The sequence below is a fragment of the Ursus americanus genome, chromosome X, assembly GCF_024610735.1.
Source record: "Ursus americanus isolate L20-20 chromosome X, mUrsAme1.1.p, whole genome shotgun sequence".
NCBI lineage: Eukaryota > Metazoa > Chordata > Mammalia > Carnivora > Ursidae > Ursus > Ursus americanus.
In genome coordinates this window covers 91,125,899-91,147,315 of record NC_142164.1, presented here as the reverse complement: position 1 = coordinate 91,147,315, position 21,417 = coordinate 91,125,899, and the positions used below count along the sequence as shown (strand labels likewise).

General features: G+C 41.2%; 1 protein-coding gene across 1 annotated transcript in view; it reads left to right on the top strand.

Annotated features, from left to right (window-relative positions):
* Positions 1 to 21,417, top strand: part of XK (X-linked Kx blood group antigen, Kell and VPS13A binding protein) — a 42,198-nt gene that overhangs the window by 1,515 nt on the left and 19,266 nt on the right. Inside the window, exon 2 of the mRNA XM_045790467.2 lies at positions 6,337 to 6,599. Within this exon, the coding sequence (XP_045646423.2) occupies positions 6,337 to 6,599 (263 nt within the window). The remainder of the gene's footprint in view (positions 1 to 6,336; positions 6,600 to 21,417) is intronic.

Below are 21,417 nucleotides of genomic sequence, written 5' to 3'. Positions count from 1 at the left end.
AAGCTGGAACACAGTGTGCCGTGAAGACAGAAACTTTGGTGCCTTAAGAAAAAAACCGTTAGTGACATTTCTGGAAATTAATTTCTATTAACACAAAGCAAGTAGGATGCATGGTAATGAAGTAGACTGGCTTATCTAAGGACCATGAAGAGAGTTTAAAATGTGTTGTTTTGACAACTTTCAACCCCACAGGAAAAGCAAAACAAAGGATTCTTATCTGTATTAGAAAGCAATTTATAATACTGAATTTAGACACAGGTGATAGATGAATTGGAAGAGATAGAAAGGCTAGAGCTCAGCTGCCAGAAGATTCAGCTAGCCAGGAATTTTTCCTTACCAGGCAGTATCTCCCCTGCCCCAGCACACACAGAGACAGAAAAGTCCAGTAGCAAGACAGATTTGAGAGAGCCCTATTATAAAACTTTGCACTTCACCTTAAATACAACTATTCCAGCTGACACGCACAATACTGACCTGCAGTTCACACACAGTCAGGACAAACTGGGTGAACAAGTCTCCCAGCCTCCAGAAGGCGCAGAATCCTAGAAAGGAACAGAAACAGGTATACTAGCGGAACTAAGGCGTTGCTACTGACGTGTGAGAGCAAGGGAAGAGTTAGGGGGAAAAAAAGGAGAGAGAGAGAGAGAGAGAAAGAAGAATTTTCAAAGTCGTGCAGCTTGCAGCTATTTAGTGAGCAGTTAGTCCTCTCTGGCCAAGTAGGCCACAGCATCCTGATTGAAATCCCGCTCAGAAAAATCAGTGTGATCTGACTTTGGACAAGGCACTCATTATTTATTAACCTCATCTGTGAAAAGAAAATCATTGCTCACGATGTTTAAATGAAGTGACAGATCAAGGGGAACTGATATTTCTCAGTGCTGCTTGTGCTAGATGGTTTGGTAGGTGCTAGGATCCCTCAGTACGCTGAATCCTCCCCATGGAGTCGATGTCACTGTTACCATTTTATAGATGAGGAAAATGACACCCCAGACCATGTTCACAAAGCTTCTTAGAAATTGAGTTCGGTTAAAAAAAAAAAAAAAAAGAAATCGAGTTTGGTTAATTATGTTCCGTATACTCTGAAAGAAAGCAGAAGAGTGTGGAGTACATTTTACCAATAGTCCCATCTTAAATTGGTCATCTTGGCAAAATCTAAACAAATGACCTAAATAGCTATCTGGGTGAGTGATCTCTATCATTACTGCCATTTAAAATCTTTCTAAATACTAAGAGTGACCCAAGACCAAGCTAGTGACATTATATGTATAAAAATAGGATGGCTCATATAAACCTGAGCTCAAGGAAATATAGCAAGTTGTAGAGAGTGGTAATTTCTGGATGACAGAGTTATGGGCGGTTTTAATTATCTCCTGGAAAATACAGAAAAGTGTATCATTTCCCCCCTTATTATATACTACTCTACATTTTTCAGTTTTTATAGTAAAAATATTCTAACTTTATTTTTAAAAAGTTTGGTACTTTGAAAAGATAACTTTTCAGCTATACAGAAAGTTTCAACACCATAAAAAGACCTATTTCCAGAAAATTCTGAATGGGTCATTGTCTTCTTGGGGGAAAAACAGTAAGACATAAAAAATAAAGCAACAAGCCACCCCCTTCTGTCAACAAGGACTCTCATTCTAATGCAGCTCATTTATTTCAGGGAGATATTGGACCCATGATTTTAGAGCTGAGGTACACAAAAAATGGGTCCAAATCTCTTAGCTTCTAGATTAAGAGAAAAGCAATTTGCTGTTGTGTATTCGCAGGACTTAATATCTTATTGGAAGTTTTTCCTGCTGACACTTTGATTCTATTTTAACTCCAAGACATCAGCTTTACTTAAAGATCAAAATTATTTCGCCCAAAGGAGAGTCATGGTCTGTTTCTTTCCCCTCCTCACTGATTTGACTTACTAATATTTTGAAATTGTTTTTGGAAAATTTAGCTCAATTAATTTTTGGTTGGGTACTAACTAGCCAAACTCATGTTCTTTTTAGGTGAGATGCTGGTTTTTGAGTTCACTCAGTTAAACTGCATTGCATTACACTGTAATAATTATGGGCTAAATACTAAAAACTAGGCCCGCTCCTTCTTTCCTTTAGGTGAGCCCTGGGAGAGCACCATATTTCATTTATCAGTCTTATATTTAAAACCGTAGTTGTAGTTGGTGTGGTTGTTTCCTTATTAAGTCTAGGTTTGAATGATACGATCATTGAATAGTATCTTGAATTTATTTTTTTATTTTAAGGACGATCTTATTGTGAATGATAGTAGATATTCTGGAAAACCAGAGAGGGAAAAACACCTAACAACAGAATCTTGTTATCCTTTTACAATTATGTTAATTTTTTAAATTAATTGGGAGAAGGAATAACTATAAATGAGTTTCAAGTTCAAGGAATTTTCCTCCATTTTTATTTACTGGTATAATGAAGAAAATCTGGGTCGATAAAAATGAAAGCTAAGAAGTTCTAGTAATTTCTTACAGAACATTGCAACATGATTCATCATAGTATTTCTTTGGATAATAAGCTTTCAGAAGACTTTAAAATAATAATAGCCTATATTTGAAGAGCTTTTTTTTTGTTTGCAAAGTGCTCTTAACATACAGTATTTAATCCCATCCACTGTAAAACCCTGAGAGCTGTCATTTTCTTTTTTGTTACAGTTGAGAAATTGAGGCTCAGGGAGATTATGCGAGTGGCTTTTCAAAGGTCACATGGTGCTTTCTATGTAACCAGGTTGGTTCTTGTGTAGCCTCATCAAGCGCAGGTGTGTCACATGAAGACAACCATGGTGTGTAGGAAATCCTAGTATTTCTTTTGAAAACGTGTTTTTATTAACTACTTTAAAGGGTCTTTGGTATCCCAGGTTATTTGTGCAGACACCAACAAGCATGGTTTCAGCTAAGGGATAAACTCCTTCCACTCTGATACTTGAAAATGGGGTGAAGGGAAAAAAAATGGATCCGCCTGCTGATTATCTACATTATGGGTTGGCAGACTATGCCTCACAGGCCAAATCCCCCCACTACCTGTTTTTGTAAATACAGTTTTATCGGAACACAGCCATGCTCATTCATTTAACGTACTGTGTATGGCTGCTTTTGCATTGCAGTGGTGGAGTTGAGTAGTTGGGATACAGACTGTGACCTGCAAAGCCTAAAATATTTACTCTTTGTAAATCCTTTACAGAAAATGGTTGCCACTCCTTGGCCTACCTGATACTGAAAAACAGCCTTGAAGGATTTTGATGAAAATATTTAACTTACAGCTATACTTAGACAATCTCTCAAGAAAAAAAAAAAGAAAAAAAAGAAAACCCCCCACATTTGTAGTAAAATTGGATAAGTCTTGCAGAATTCCAAAAAGAATGGTAGTTTGTTTCTTATCAGTTTTCTTAACTGGTAGTGGCAAGTAGGGGAAGTCTTAGTACCATACACACATTTATTAAACACCTACTATGTGTAAAACTCTGTGCTGAGATAAGTGTATTAATTGGGAAAAACAGTGGATTGTGAGGGTGTCCACTTGGGCTTCAGGGCCACCTGTGTCATTAGCCATTCTGGAACCTTCTATAATCCCTATTGGTAGACCTTGAAGTTTCAGTTTGTCAACAATTCAGTACATGCTTCCTGTTTAATACAGCACCCCCCTCAGCATCAAGAGACTGGCTTTCTCCTCTGAACCTTTATTTTCATTCATTCACCTGTTAGCATGTGCTGAAATTCTAAGCTTGATTTCATTATTCAGGTAAAACATACTGTTGAAAGGACAGAAGAGCAGAAAACAGATACACACAATTAAAAAATTTAAAAAACCCTAATTTGACTGTTTAAAAAGAACAATTTTTACCATTTTGTTGTATATCCTTACTAATATTTTTATAGCAGTAAGCTGGTAAACTATCTCTTGGGGGGAAAAGCCCTGAATTGCAGAATGTGCTGGTTTCTGTGATGTAAATATTCCCATCATGGCCTATTTAAAGCTACCAGTTTTTTAACAACTGGCTCACATGATTCCTAACTATTTAACAGTCTCTTGAGTCAGTATGAGCAAAATCAAGCACTCTAGTGTTTATGTGTATGTGTGATTTATGTTTTTATGTATGTGACTTTTTTTTTCAAAAAATGGAATTTTCCATTCTAATTTACTCCTTTTTCTTACCAAATATAGTAAACATTTTTATATATTAGTAGATGTATGTCTATACCATCAATTTTAAGGATGAGGTAATACTTCATTGAATATATATATATATATATATTATGATTTATTTAATTACTGTTTTATTTTGGGACCCTTAGAGTATTCCCAGAATTCTGCTATTGCAAATAATGCTATGACTCAAATTCTTGCAGTAGGCTTTCTAATATATGAAAAATATTTTGTAAACCAAAAGTGCTATATAAATATTAGTTGTGTTCATTATTATCCTCATTATGTATATGTACCCTTTTCCATTTAGATTGTGAGCACCTCTGAATGAGGCAGGTGTACCCCAGCTGTCTTTGCATTTCCCACAGCACTGGCAAAGTCTATCTGCATTCATCACATATTTGAGAATTCAGATGATGGTCAATTCATTTTGTCTTGTAGTCCTTGTTGTGTGAGGTTGCTAGGCCTCAAATAGTTCTTATAGATTTGAGTTTTTTCTCAGAGAAAATTCAGTTGGATTAGCTGGACTTAGACACATAACCTGTACTTCATTATTTTCAGTTGAACAAATTGGCCCAGGCCGTTTCTTTTTTTTTTTTACCTGTTTTTATGTACTATATCAAAGTGTCTTTGACCCTGTTGGATAAAATGTACCAGACAAACCTGTCTCCCCCACCTTCTCTTTCTTTCTCTTACATACACTGCTATGTACCTTCTTCCTCCCAGGAAGAAATGAACAAAGACAGTAGTCACAAAATAAGTCCAGTTTGTACTCATCAGAGAGGCTCTTGTATTTCCTTTCTTACATCAAGTTTAATTATTTAAAATTATAAATGTATTCTTGTTGCCATAGTTGCCTCGGGTGAGAGTACAAAGTTAACAACTTTCAATAAAATAGATGAAGCCATAAAACCTTCTGGCAGTATTATAAGGTTGTTATAAAAATGCGTGTTGGCGGGGCGCCTGGGTGGCACAGCGGTTAAGCGTCTGCCTTCGGCTCAGGGCGTGATCCGGCGGTATGGGATCGAGCCCCACATCAGGCTCCTCCGCTGTGAGCCTGCTTCTTCCTCTCCCACTCCCCCTGCTTGTGTTCCCTCTCTCGCTGGCTGTCTCTATCTCTGTCGAATAAATAAATAAAATCTTTTAAAAAAATGCATGTTGGGAGAAAAAAATGTCCTTTAACAATTTTTAAACCTAAGGCCATGAGCACTTTTCTTATTTCTAAGAAAAACCCGTTTTCCCCCAGCATTTTATTATGAAGATTTTCAAACACACAGAAGACAACTTAAAAGAATTGTACGGTGAACACCCAAGTACTCACCACCTAGGTTCTACAGTTAACATTTTGCTTCCTACATCTTCCCATCCCTCAGTTGATCCATCAGTCCGTGTGTGTGTGTGTGTGTGTGTGTGTGCGCGCACACACACACTTCATAGTAAATCACGCACATCAGTACTCTTCCTCCCTGTGGTAGCCACATCATTACCTGGAAAATCTGATTTTAAAAGCCAGGTACTCTGTCAGTCTAGAAAAGTGACTGGTTAAGGCTCCATCCCTAGGGCAGGCTTAATCCATAAGTAAGACATAGCTGACAGACCTCCAGACAGGTTTGACTGTAGTCGTGTCCCATAAGGGTTTATGAGAGCCGAGAGCTAGGTCCTATATTGTGGTCCTTTTAGGGGAGTGCTAGATGGCAAGCCGCTCACACACACATCAGTACACACACAAACATCACACCCATATACTGTATTATTGCCATAACAGTGTGGCAAAGTAGGTGTTATCTCTGCTTTATAATTGAGGGCAAGGGTTCAAGGGTTAAATGACTTGCCCAGGGCTGCACAGCTAGTACGTGTCGTGAAGGGAAATTGAGCTTTCTTCTGTGGCTCTGGAGCCTGAACCACTTCCCATCCCCTACTTTGTGTCCTTGCCTTGGTGGCCTTTGGTGTCATCTCTCAATTAGGCTCACACTCATTTTCAGTTGAGCTGCTGGAGGGCCGCAAGAGGACTCACTTCATGCTCCGAACTCCTTGGAGTGGAGGCTTTGAGAGAAGGGCCTGTAGTCCAGAGTAGCCGAGTCAAAGCTTTGAGAATCAGGTTAAGTAAGCCGGGTAACTGAGGAAAGGCAGAATCCTGTCTCTCTCTGATCATCATGACTTGCTGATTTGTTTCCAGGTGTTTTGAAGTCTTCTGCATCTATTGTCAATCAGGCCACGTCGAAGAGCCTTATGTCAGCATCACCAAGAAGCGACAGATGCCAAAAAATGGCTTCTCAGAAGAAGTTGAGAAGGAGGTGGGCCAGGCGGAGGGCAAGCTCTTCACGCACCGCTCTGCGTTCAGTCGCGCGTCGGTGATCCAGGCCTTCCTGGGCTCGGCCCCCCAGCTGACTCTGCAGCTGTACATAAGCACCCTGCAGCAGGACGTCACTGTTGGAAGATGTACGTACGTTTTTCATTTCTGCCTGCATTCAGGGGTCAAAGTAGGGAGTAAAACATAAAGTTTATTCTGGTTTATGTGAAATTCATTCATATCTGCCTTCAGTTCTGAGTCTGAGTTCCAGTTACTAAGCTGAAAACTTGGTTAAAATACTAGCAGTGTTTATTTTGCTTATGAGTCTGCGATTTGCGCAGGGCGGCCAGAAGGGCTCACCTGCGCTTCACTGTACATCAGCTGGGGTGGCTCAAAGACGGGGGCTGGAGTCCATTGAGGGCTCATTCCCTCGCATTGCTTATGGCTGCTGCTGGCTGTTGCTGAGGGCGTCAGATCTTCTCCGTTTCGTCTCTGTCTGTGGGCTAGTTTGGGCTTCCTCCCAGCGTGCTGGCTGCTTTCAAGGGCAGTGTCCTGGAGCAAAAAAGGGCAGGTGGAAGAGTATCACTTCTTGTGATCCAGCTCGGAAGTTATGTGACATTATTTCTGCTGTGTTTTCTTTGTTGAAGCCGTCAAAAACCCCATCCAGGTTCAAAGGAAGGGGAGGGGAGGAAACTAACTCTCGATGGGGAACGGTAGAGTTCTGGAAATTCATGGCCGTGACCATGTTGGAAAAAACAGCTTGCTGTTCGCTGGAAATCTACCTGGCAGAAGCTGGGCCTTTTGGGATTTTGCCTCCATCCTTCAGTGATGGTTCTAAACCGGCTGAGACCCTGGGTTGTAATAGTTCCTAGGGATGAATGATGGAATGAAGATTACTCTCCTCTCTTCTTGAAGTTCTAAGAGGTAGCTCAGCTTTTAAATGAACACAGTTGTGTAACCTTTGGACTGTTCTCACATCATCAAATTGAGGGCAGGTTTTGGTGAAGCCAGGTTTAAAAAACGAACAAAAACCTCTACATGCCTAAGACACTAGTGAAAAACCTTTGTATGGGGAGAGGAAATAACTCCTCCCAAATATTATAAGTAAACAAAAACCAGATATGCTGGTCAGTTTCACTACATAGATAAGCAAAAATGAGTTAAAAGCCTTAAGTTGAAAAAAATACATATTTAAGAGAACACTGAAATTGGAATTAAAAAGAAATAAATCACTCTGAATTAATTTGACTTCCCTCAGCATTGTTTTCTCTCTGCCTCGGCTAGATGTGACCATCTCGGCTCGCTGGTAAAATGGCTTAATTTACTGCAGGGTCACAAGGCATTTGCATGGCACAGCTTATTCACATCACCTCAGAGTGACTACGATTCTTAAAACATGTCGGACCTTAAGCTGAGCTTCTTGAACCTCGGTCCATTAACATGTATGTGAAATGCCTCCCACAGCCCCAGGCAGACAGGAGGCGCTCAGTCCATGTAGCAGCATCCTGTTCTCTAGGGACTTATAACTGGAACAGTCGTTGACCGAGGTGAGTCCTCTGCATGCCCCTCCACCCTTTGCCCAGTTCTTGGTTTTTCCACGTGATGGGGCCACAGCAAGAGACCAGATGTGGTGCTAGCCTATTTGATTTCGGCCAGTTGATCCAGTTTTTTTTCCTCAAGTTTTTAGAAAATGAAGATTGTCTTTGTTGACCTAAAAGAAGAGGCAAGGTCAAAATCCTAAAAAGAGATGAGTTTATTTGGGACCCACAAACTCTAGCACGCTGCAGGCAAGTCCTCTGAAGGCTGGGGATAGGCCGTATTTCTGGGCAGGGAATGCAAAGAGGGGAGAGTTCAGTTGGAGTCTGTTACAATCCAAACAAGTAGAGACCAGCCTTACAAATTCCCCAAGCAGAGAAAACCAGTCCAGTCTTACAAAGGTCAACTCAGCTCATTTTGTGAGACCAGCCAACCTGGGTAGTTTCTTGTTCATGCCTCTGGGAAACCATAAGCAAAGCTTTGCCAGGTTGGTATGAAGTAACTCCTGATTACTTCCCTATCATTAAGAAAATTCCAGTATTATCAGTTTTGTTGTAAATCAGACACTTAACGGGAAAGGAGTCTCTCAGTCCTTAAGTTTGTTTTCCTTAGGGCACAGGTGTGAGATTTTCCATTTCATATCCTCTGGGTCTAATTTAGATTGAAGTTCTTTTACATCGCCCTCTTTTTATCAAGATCTTTCACAGAAAACATTGCTGAATGTTTGCTGAATGTTTCACAGAACACAATGCTGAAATACACCTTGAGGTGTATTTATTAATTTTTGTCAAAAGTATAGTTCTTTATAGGTAGATTGTATTGTATGTCTCCCCACCTGAGGAGAGTGGTCTTCCGGTGTCTTTCCCCATGGAGTTGAGGGCCATGCTCAGTTGTCTTTCCTCAGAGCTGAGGCGAACCCCATCCTCAGGTGTCTTGTCCCGTGGAGGAGGGGAATGACACGGAATTTCAATGGCCTCATTTGAACAATAAGAGGATTGAGAAATGAATAATCTCAGGTATGCCGCTTTAAGGTGGATGGTTTAGTTTCCATGGTTATTTGAGTTTCAGGAAAAGCTTTTGAAAGGAAAAGAATTTTATTTTATACATACATTTGGGAAGAAGACATTTGCTTATTAATACGAAACAGTAGAAATTTAATTAAAAAGATTAAAACTGAGGACAAAAAACCCAACGATAGCTAGTGATTGAAATGCCCTTCTCAGTCAGTTTCCCTAACGCCCCTGTTTACTAGATCAAAAATGCCCTGTGTTCCGGGAGCTTGGCCAGCTTCGGCTAGCAGCTCGATATTGTCCTTCATTATTTTTAGTTCTTGTGTTATTTTCCCTGACTTACTAACGTGAAGACAACTTTCTCCGAGTAGGACACAGGTTCCCCCTGCTGAGCAGTGAGGACGTTTAGGGCCCTGCAGTTTTGTAGAATTACTTCTGCAAGGCTATCGATTTGGGTCTCTTGATAGGCAAAAGCTTGGACAGAAGCATTGGAAGTAGTGGACAGGACTACAGAAAGATTGCAAATTACTGTTATTTGTTTTTGTTTTTAGTTTTCGCTACTTCAGCCAGGGAAGAAAGGCTCTGGTAGCATGCCCCAAACTTGTTCTGTCCACTGTAGGGTTATATGTAGCTATCCAGCCATAATTATAAACTTCCCAGTTCCAACGTATCCTTTTAAGTCGATAGGAGAAAGACCCTACATTAGGTATGTAAGCAGAAGAGGGAAGGCTTTTTCTAATTTAGGTATCAGGGTAAGGCAACAATCCCTACACATCCCTTTTAATTGAGGGATAGGGTAGAATATGTTTCTTTCACATAAAAAGAAGTACCCAATGTCTTCTAAGAATAAGGCATCATTGGGTCCTTTTGCCCAGATTCTTTCCCCTGGAATGAAACAAAAGATCTCATAATCAGAAATATAATCGTTATTATACAGAACATATGATAATCTGTTTTACTAGCAGGTTGCGAATGATTATGTGAGAACTTTAAATTTCTATAGATCTCAAGTAACAAATGAGCTGATCTAGTGTAAGTAAGATTTTGGTTATGGTCTGGGAGATCCCTAGGAAAAAAATAAGTTAAATTAAGTTTCCATCTTTTACCAGATATTTGGTCAGTCCCCAGTGAAGTACCATTGAGTGGGAGCACATTAGCTTCCCATTTTCCAATCTTATTGAATTTCTATTGCCCCACCATAGGGAAGATGATAGAGTCTTCTGGATTCCAACAGGGAGTGAATTCATGTTCATCTAGGTCATACAGAAAGATTTTTGGGTGAGAGTTCAGACCTGAGAGAGAGTATTGCTTTATGAGTCAGGGGTACCCAGTGGAAAACCATAATATTTTCTGCCAGTTTTCCGGGAGGGAAGATGTGTGGTTTCAAAGGTACCAAAGGAAGATCCTACCCATTTGCCAGGTAGGTTTTGCCATCCTTCTAAAGACAGTGGCCAGGCCAGCAATTTAGGTTCCTCGTCATGAGTATTATTTACCCTAGAAATCAGTAAGTTTAGCAGAATCAGAGAGTTTTTGTGAGGTGGCGCTAACAGGATGCTTTAAAGCTAAAGAAAAGGATAGTAGGAAAACTAGGCAAGAAACAACAGAAGGTCTGAATGACAAGATTAAACACAGAGTGAGAAGGGGGGAAAAAAACCTCAGTACAGGCCTGGTCCGTACATCTTGGGTACGCTGTCTACTTCTGATGCCATCTGCTTCAGTTCCTAGAAATTTTCATTATTCGGTCACCAGATGACGTGCCAGTACATTCAGATTTGCGGGCTTTTTTTCAGATGAGACACACGAATCCAGGAATCTATTCCTTGATGTTTGGCTGCTCAGAAGTTAGTTAATAACACCTGGTAGGGGCCTTTCCAGTGAGTTTGAAGGGAGTCTGTTGGGAAATGTCTTTTCCGGTAGATGAAATGTCCAGACTGTAAGGTGTGATGTTTGATGTCTTTGTTTCCCAGAAGCTCACTGTGGAAAGATTGTTCTACCAGAGTGTGATTACTTTCTAGGGACTTGATCAGGCCTTTGCAAAACTGAAGTACATCTCCCCACCCCCCTTATTAGTTGTGGGTCAAAAGAAGTGGGGGCTGAGCGTATTGGCCATTCTGTAATTAATTTCAAAAGGCAAAAGTTTATGTATCCTGAAGAGAGTAGATCTAAGGTTTAGAAGAACCAGTGGTAAGACTTCTGGCCAGGGTATTTGGAAGATTTCAGCTGATTTACCTAATTGAGTTTAGTAATTCCATTTGTACATTTCACCAGTCCTGAAGACTGAGGACGGTAACGAAGTGACACACAGCTGCCGAACTAGCCAGGCAGCATAGACTTATCGAGGTATTTGACCCGTATAATGGGTTCCCCAATCACTATGAAGTTCAAAGCGGTTCCCTAAGTGGAAATAATCTTTTCTAGTAGGAATTTAGGTACAGAAGAAGCAGTTGTCTAGCTACATGGGAAAGCTTCAGTCCAATCTGAAAACATGCAAACCATTACCAGAATGTACTTCTGTCCAGTAGATGGGAGCAATTGTACGAAATCCATTTGCCAAATCTGAATGGTCCACGGGGCAAATTAAAACATCTGGGACAGTACGGATAAGTTTCCCTGGGTTAAATTTAGGGCACATAGAGCAATGAAGATAAGTGCTTTTTGCGGCCTTGTCAGCGTTTCCCCACCAGTATTATTCATGAATGTTGTTTTATCAGTTAATCAGTGATTTAATTCATATATGGTAGTTAATATGGAAGTTTTCAATTTTCTGGCAGGACTGGTTTGTTATTGGGTCCGAACCATTTCTGTTCTTCGTGACACCAACAGCCTTTGGATTTCCAGTTTTGTTTTTCCTTTTCAATGACCAATTGTTGTATTACCCTAGCTCAATCTCTTGGGTTGTCACTAGGGGAGGCAGTTTTCTGGACCACGACAGTGGTTTGGTCTTTGGATCCAATAAGAGTGGCGTTTTTGCAGAGACATCAGCAAGGTGGTTTCCTTTGGCTTCCAGAGAGTCAGACTTAAAATGACCAGGGGCTTTAATAATAGCCAGAGGTCCTGACAGGAGTAGAGCATCAAATAAATTTTGGACGTAAGTACCATTTAAAATTTTGTCTCTGCTGGAAGGAAACCCTGTTGTTTCCATAACATTCAAAATCAAAGACTACTCCAAAGGGAGTAGCTGGTTGTAGGGGAGAGAATGTCTGACAGATACCTCCTGCTCAGAAGGACAGAAGGAAGCACGGCACCGGATTTGAATCCTTTAATGGCTTGTGCTGCCAGAAGAGTAGGCCTCCCTCATCTGTGCTGGGGCCTAGAGGAGGCTGTGGGCTCTGGTCCCCGGGCTTCAGCACTTCCGGGGCTGGGGCGCCCCTCCGGCCAGCGGCCAGTGGGGAGGTGTTGTCTTCAAAGAGGCGGCTCAGGTGCTGGTTGTTGCCCAGGGCCCTCTGCATGTGCTCCGGGGTGATGCGCATCTTGTGGTGGTGGCAGCAGCCTCGGCCTGGAGAATGCCTGCAAGGAAAACAGGCGTGCGTGAGCTCAGGCGCTGGATTTAGTGACCTTTTTTACAGTAGGAGGTCCGTGTGGCTAATGGAGAGCTGCAGCTCGTTGCCTAATATCATCAGGGAAAGCGGCAGCAGGAATCCGACAATTAGAGACATATAATAGGGCGCCTGGGTGGCTCCATCGTTAAGCGTCTGCTTCGGTCAGGTCATGATCCCAGGGTCCTGAGATCAAGCCCTGCATCAGCCTCCCTGCTCAGCGGGGAGTCTGCTTCTCCTTCTGCCCCTGCTTGTGCTGTCTAGCTCTCTGCCAAATAAATAAATAAAATCTTTTTTAAAAAATGAAACATATAATAGACAATAAGGGCGCTGACGAATCTCTAGAAACTCTGCAGCAGCATAGAACTGAAATATTGATATTCATAATATTTTCCCTCCTCAGCTTTAATCTATGGAAGGCTCAATACCTCTTTCCATTTGACTTTATCTTATGCAACTAATCAATACTAACATAGCAAATTGAGCTATTTTTTTCTAATTTTCTGTAAGGTAAAAGAACAAATCTTCTTTACTTTTAGGGATCTCTAGGAGATCTCAGGGACAGTTTTGAGTATAAAAGGTGTTGTTAAGTTTTATTTCATTTTTCATTTTGGATTCGGTCTCAGAAGGTAAAAATTGAAAAGTTTCTCAGGAGATTTGAGAATTAAGATGGGATCATGGGTGCCTGACCGAGTGCATGAATGATTGTAGCTTGGCCATTTATGAAGTAAAGTAACAATACAATATTTAAATAAACATACAGAAATCACTAACGCATTTGTAAATGCAGGTTTCTTTTATTTTAAAGGGAATAATCAAGGGCATAGTAAAGTCATAAGAAAGTGTTCCTGTGGTGAGATACGGAGTCTGTGCTATTTGGACAGGTTACATAGAAGGTGAGGTGGGAACTTGAATGAGGACCCTGAAGATATTCAGGTTCTAATCCCTAAAACCTGTGAATGACATTGGTGGGCCCTTAATGTAATTACAAATGTCCTTATAAGAGAGAGGCAGGAGGAGTTTTGATGACAGAGGAGGAAGATAATGTGAGGATTGCAGGCAGGCTTTGAAGCTGGAGGAAAGGGCCACCAGCCAAAGAATGCAAGGAATCCAGCTCTAGAAGCTAGAAAAGGCCATGAAAGGTATTCTCTCCTCTAGGGTCTCTGGAGGGAGCAGGGCCCTACTGACACCTTGATTTTAGCCCAGTTAACATGACTTCAGACTTCTGACCTCCAGAACTGTAAGAGAACAAATGTGCTTTGTTTTAAGCCACCAAGTTTGTGGTAATTTGTTGCAGCAGCCATAGGAGATTCTGGAACAAGTGATTTTACTTCAGACAGAAACATTCTCTTTTTGGCCCTTAATTTAAAAAAAATACCCATGTCTCATTATCTTGAGACTCCTAGTAGAGTCTCAGTCACATATAGTCTCATTCATATTTATTACTTATAACTTTTAAGCACTTGCATTTCACAGAGGAAACAAGGGGGTGGATAATTGTGAATTTCTGTCATTTTAGCAGAGCTCATGAATACACTCAACCTAGCTTTTATTCAGCGACACGATTCCCTTATACATTTCACAGCATGGCAGAAATGAACACATTCATCTACAAACCCAAAGATACAGCCTTCTTGTAGCAGATGCAAATAAAGAAGCAAAAGTGTATAAACTAAAATTATGCTTAGTAATGAATGTTTTAATATTCTTACTTAGCAATGATCTATGTCCATTCTGTGCCTACTATTTCATAATATCGGTCAAAGCTCTTCAGTTATCTAAAGATTTTGGAAACACTTTTCGAGGTAACATACTACAAAACCTCATTACTGTGGAAATGCAAGTTCGTCAGAACAATGATTCAATTTGCTTAAACATACATTGATATTTTTGTAATCTTAAACATTCAGTAGGTAATTCTAGCCCATTTGATTATAAACCTGTGTAAGTTTAGCAAAAATATATCCAAGAGGCATAAAAATGTATGCTTGTATTATATTTCACAGAAATATATAGCAGAGAAAACATAGTTGTTTTCATTAAATGACAAATATTATACTAGTTAAAATTGTCAAAGATTTGCATAAATTCCATATAAATTTGAATTCTTAAAATATATTTTTCAAATTTAGCACATTTAAAATATTTAATTTCTGTATTTTAGGAAATTTTTGTTATATTCAGTTTATATAAGCAATTACTTTACATATGCCAATTAGAACAGAGCTCCTTTAAATTAAAAAAGACACTTTAAAATCTAATATATTAATACCAGCCCAAGGTAAGAAAATGTTACGCACCCACACGCACAACCAGAGGTGAAGACATTTCTGAATTACAGATATGGAGACATATAGCTCCAGAGAAACAGCTTCAATTTTGCAATTTTAGCCATGGATCAAGAGCAAACACAGAAACAAAATCTTCCCAGTCCAGATTTCAAAAAGCTCTTTCTCTCCCAAAGGGCATGAAATTCTGAATTGATTTAAGCTCAAAAATAGACTAATAAAAAGACTGACAAACCAGATTCTCTGTTGCCTCTCACCCAGCAGGGGCTAGATTTCTACAAACCATGAGTCCATGTAAAGAGATCTCCAGATGGTCAGATCCTCTAACCAAATTCCCATCCATTTCTGCCAACCATGGGGAATAACTTAATGGCCGTAAATGAACAAAAACAAAACAGAACTACATTGGTATAGAGGCAATTTTTTAAAAGACAGAAAAAGGCAGACAACTCAGTTCTGTTGGCACTTCGGCTTCAGCTAGGAGAACCAAGAAAAGACACTCCTGGGTTTAACTATACATGAGGTACATTCTCCATGAACAGTTTACCTGGTTCTGACAGGTGTGCCTGTTGGGCATCTCATTGTAAGTTTCAAGGCAGTGAAAAGATTTTTCAAAAGGTAAAATCATGTCACTCATACAGATACATGTGAAAAGATTTTATTACTTACGAAAAGTGGACAGATGTTAAAAACCATTTCAAAAGAGAACAAAGGGAAGTTGATTAGGAACATTGAAATAAAGATGTCCTTGGGAATAAAACTGGTTTTATTACGCTATGGGAGGGGAGACCATTGAAGCTCCACTGGACCATGCACTTTGCATGTGTGTCCGTGACGTGACAGCCTATATCCTGGAGCTGACAAGCAACAAGGCCCGTGACCATCGCCTCACAATATGTGGAGAGGGCAGTGCCAGACCTGGAGCTCTACCACTTCCTTAGGGATGGATGCGGCAGTGTGTCTAATTGATGACATGTCCCGATTCAGGAAGAATTGCTGATGCCGGTGTTCTAGAGCCTGGCGAGGGCCCTCATAGCCTCATCCGCTGGCAAGCCCACTCACAGTTGAGGGAGCCCTATGCTACTGTCATCAGCAAATGCTATAAAAGGATTTGACTCCATGGGTATGCTTCTGACTCCTCTCAGTTTCTGTCATTTTGAGTTGGAAGTGTCTGTGGGACATCATCATAGAGTTTGAAGATTCAGTTTGCAAGCAAGAATGGATGTATAGTCTGGAAAGCTAAATTTGGGGCCCATAGCAGGCTCTTGGATACTCTGAGCCACTTTTCCTTGGCCCTCTTGATTTTAGTGCAGCTGTGGGGAAGAGTTCCACATGCACTGCCAGCATCCCACATCAGCCAGGAGTCCCAGCACACACCGTGATATTTCTCTTTTTTTCCGGCTTCCAGGTTTTCTCCTATGCCAAAGAATGCAGCTCAAGTATAGATGAGAAATATGGCAGAACACTTGCAGGGCCACCTGCAACCTAAAGGGGGTGGTAGTCAATGGGTATAGCCTCAGCCTCTGTCCTTAAGATGGATAACTTGGGGTCCAAACTGTACAGTCCTCTGCGAATCCCCAGATTCAATGAGCCCTGCTTGCCACAGTGGTAGCCAGCTTCATGTAGTCTTTATTAGCCCTGCTGCCTTCACTCCCTCACTTTGCTTCCTCGGCTTACACCCCAGATGATCCACCTGCATCCAAATGCTTGCCTCAGGCTCTGCTGCTTGACAGTAGTCATCTGAATAGAGGTGGTAATTTGAACCACAGCAGGCCAGGCTTGTGCAGCTGTGGAAAAGGCAGCTAGATTCCTCCAGGGTACAAGTTCTGTCAGAGGCTGCAGGAGAATGGAGGGGCGCCTGTGTTTGAGGTTTGTGCAAGAGAGTGAATGAAGTTGTGCATCAAAGATTCTTAGCTGGATGGGGGGAAATCAAGGGTTCATTTGATGTGAGTGCTTGATAAGAATATAAAAAAACAGCTGGAGTAGTTCTTAGACAAGTAGTTGAATGGGTGGAAGGTGGTGGTTAGCATAGGATGTTTCAGTTAGTGATTTCAGAGGTGTTTGTAACTCACCCCTACTGTTTCGTTTCTGCCGTATCTGGGGAAAGGCTGAAGAGGCTAGGCTTCACTGGTCTAATTTTATAATACGGTTCTTTGAACTTTGGTAACCTGACATAATCGCCTTCATTTTAATCAGGTCACTTCCCAGAGATGTACCTTGGCCGGACACATTGCCCAGCTTTGGAAAAAAACTTCCTTAATGTATCACCTATTTCCAGGACCATTTGTGTTTTATGAACTAATCTAAAGATGATAGTTATAATTCGTACATTCTTAGCGGCACATGGAAGGGATGCTGAAGGATAGCTCTCTGTGTGCGTGTAGTGCTTTATATAAGTTTATAAGTTTCTGCCACAACATCTCGGTTTTTTGCATGTGTATACACACACATGCACATATGCGCACACATACACAAATAGAAAACTTCAAAAGGAGTTTCAAAGGAAATACACTGAAATGTTACTTAGTTGTCTTGAGATAGTGAGGTTATGGGTTATTTTTTCTTCTTTCCACTTTATCTGTGTTTTTCATGCTTCCTCAATGAATGTTTATAAGTTTTTGTTGGGGGTGGGGAGAGTGGTCAGGCCTGATCTACTGGTCTAACCATGGGTCTTTGTCTTACTCATTTGTGCATGCCCAGTTTGGCACATATGGGTTCTCATTGTATAGTCCGTGAATGGTGAAAACTGAAGAGCACGGCAGTTGTATTAATTTCATTTTTACAGATGAAAGGGCAGAGGGTATCATTTAAGACGTTGCAATTGCAAATGATAGAAGTCCCAACTAAAAGTGGCTTAAAAATAAATAAAAATATAAAAATTAAAGATATATGTAATATATATTACATATATCACCTTGTATAATAAATTCAGAGGCAGAATGATCCCATGGTTGGCTGATTTATCGGCACAACAGCGTCATCAAGGACCGAAGCATTTTCCATCTTTGTGTCTGTTTCCCCTCCTGATTGCAAGAGGACTGTGTATTCATAATATATTGCTGCACAGTAAACCACCACAAAGCTAGTGACTTAAAATAACAACAGTCATTTGTTTTGCCCACGAACTTACAATTTGGGCCGATCTCCACAGGGTCAGCTTATCTGTGCTCCATGCGGCATCAGCTGGAGCAGCTTGACTGAAGGCTGGAGAAGCCACTTCCAAGGCGGCTTACTCACGTGGCTGGCAGTTTGGTTCTCTGTTTCCTGATGGTTGCTTAGCTGGGGCTGAGGGCCGGAGGCCGTGGTTCTTTTCCATGTGGGCCTCTCCTTGGCTCCCTCACAGCATGGCAGCTAGGTCTTAAGAATGACTGTTCTAAGAGTCATGCACTGGAAGTTTTCTGTTTCTTAGTATGTTTGCCCGGAAACTGGCAGTCATCTTTGCCATATCAGTCACTAGATCTCAGATTCAAGAAGAGACACAGACTCTACTTCTTAATGGGAAGAATATCAAAGAATTTGGACACCATGTTTTAAAACATCTACAGGTTGTTAGAGGTCTAGACATCACAGGTAGGCATGACCAAGTCAGGGAGAAGAGAGATGCTTCTTCGTGTGTGTGTGGTGGTTTTTTTTTGTTTTGTTTGTTTGTTTTTGTTTTGTTTTGTTTTTATTGGGGAGGAACACCTTTTCGTTCAGCAGAATTCTCCTCAGGTTTCATTGGCCAGACATAGCTCAGGCTAAACCAGCCCTTAGCCACTGTGATAGAGAATTACAGATGCCTTAAAGGTATAGATGCCCTTGTCCCTGAAGAGCAGCCAGGTGGGGCCTGCAATAGATAGATCAACTTCGTCTACGTAACCCAGTGAATATACCATGCAAATATCATTTTCTCCATTTGTGACAAAAATTGTAGGAGACTGGTCTATGCAAATCTAGATTTACTCCAGGGGCCAAACCTGTGAGCATCTTCCTTGAACATGTGGGAGCATGAGCGTGTAATCAGAGTTCTGCCTTCGAGGAAGAATGGAGGAGGGAAGGATATCAGTTAAGTGGGAGGCCCATCGTATCTGCAAAACCAAGGTTCAGGAAGTTTAAGGGCCCAAAGCCAAGACTGAAACCCGGGATTTTAGATGCTTGGCCCATTGCTAGTCTTTTAGCCGACACTGCTTCTCATGGAGATGGAGAATGTTACAAGGTAGAAAGGATTTAGGAGGTCATCATGTCTGACTTTGCACTCTATGTAGAAATCCCTTCTTTGGTGTCCCTTAAAGGTGGTTATATTCAGCGGTAGAGCTCTCAGCACTCAAAGGACACTGTTCCATTGATAAAACTTTCTTGTTAGTATGTTCTACCTTGTATAGTAAGTGAGACTTTTCCTTTTCCCCCAGAAGACATCAGGCCCAGGAGCTGTATGTGCCACATTCGGGGGGAGGGGGAGCCACTAAGAATTGGTCAGATTCGTTTCTTCAAGATTTTCCAAGGGTGATAAAGCAGCCCTACCACAATCAGCCCCCACATCCCCACCCTCAGATTTACAAGGAAACACCTGAGGGAAGGGGTGAGAGACCAGGAGCTTCTATAATATACGTGGCAAGAGGCCACTCCCTCACTTTCCCTCCCAGAAGCCACCTAAAGTGGGATTTCAAGATGAAGAGTGCTCACAACATGGGTAGCAAGCAGTTCATTTCCTGCCTTCTGAGCTGGGAACCCACAGCCCCACTCCGCTGCTGTTCTCCTGAAATAGTTCATCGTGTGGCCCCTGGGGTTTGGGAGTATTCACAAGTGTAAAGACTGAGGCCTGATTGTCATTGATAGATTTCTGAAGGTGGGAGACTTGAGGGAATAGCCTGGGGTGAGTAGAGACCAAGGTAGCACGTGCCAGGAAAGGGGTCAAGCTGTCTCCTTGATAGCAGCCAGCTGTTGTAAGTCACAGACCACCTAGGACATTTCCTGTTGCTCCTGAGTCTACAGGTCAGCCGGGCGGTTCTGGCCTGGGCCAGCCCGGTTTATCGTGGCTGAGCTTTGCTTGTGAGCACACACTCAGCCTCTGAGCTGTTCAGCAACGACTGGTCTACGGTGCCTGCTCTTGGAATGGCTCGCTTACAGGTCCTCTCTACTCCCGCAGCAGGCCAGCCTGCTGTTTGCGGGCCTCTGGGAAGAGTCAAAGCCTGCAGAGCTGCAGAGCATTTTGTGATCTACGCTCAGAACTGGGACACTGTCACTTCTTCCACATTCTGTTTCCGCAGAGCACAGTTGGGAGGAGATTGGGCGGTGTGTGTGGGGGGAAATAAATCCCTTTCACAATAATACCCCACCAAGCTGACACTACTAAGTAGAGATTTTTCACTCGTGTTGTATGGAAATCAGCCTCCTTTCACCTTCAGCCTCATGGTTAGACCTGATTTTTTCCCACTAAAGCAGCACTAACACATCCACTCCCCCTTACTTCCTGGCAGACCACCAGATATTCACAACTGTCTCCTTTTTCTTTTCTGTTCTCCAGATCTTCCCGTCATTTCTCTAATGGAATGCTTTGTAGCCATCAAGGTTCCTGTACTTAACATAAAATCTGGCTTGTCACTTTTTTTCCTTAAAACATGGCATTCATAATTGCATGTGATGTTGCAGACTTATTTCAACAAAAGCTGATAGTAGTGGGACTATGTTTTATTTTATTTTATTTTTTGGCTTTAATCTGAACTCCGTGATTTTATTTATGTGCCCAAATGTTATAGCTTCGAGAGGAGCTGAATGATACAATTGGTTTATATGGATGGATATACAGTCTCCCAGTTTTTTGTTTTTTTTTTTTGTCATACTGAGAGTGGCTAAGCCAAGATTTACCCATCTGTACCTGTACAGTATGTTTTTAAATATATAAAGGTAGGGCTTGATATTTTTCTTCTTCTATTTCCTTTTCTTGGATTCATGCCCAGGCTATCAGCCTGTTGAGATCATTTTGAATCATGATACTCTTGTCTTCCCAGTTTTGTCCCAGCTATATGTGTATGTCTTCAGTAGTCGACAAGAATGTGAGGCTAGGACCGCCCCAAAGTCACAAGCCTCGAGCTCCTCGACAAATGCCCTTTAGCCTGAACGGAAGTAGTGAAGAGTATGAGTACCGCTCGCTTATCCAGTTACAAATCCATCTAACTGCACTCATATTAGCATATGGGTTTTCTGTGACTTGCCCACAAGGATGTCATGAGGGCTTTTTTGGTGTTTTTCCGGCAGCCTGCTAAAAACGACACACAATGTCTTCACTGTCTGCCCACTTACTAACTGCAGATATGTTTTCCTTTTTACATTAGCTCAAAATATTGGTATTGTAAAATATGAAAGCATATAGACAGGAGTACAGAATAATATAACAAACACCCACATACCTCCTTATGTACTTTATCAGATACGCACATGACATGTTTGCTTCAGAATTATCTTTTTTTTTCTCTCTAAAAAATAACATATCAGTATAATTGGAGCACCCTGTGACCCTCGTCATGATTTCAAAATTTATCATTCTCATGCACGATTTATAACTTAATTGTATTTGTACTGTATCCATAAATACCATATATTGATTTTGTAGGTCTTTAA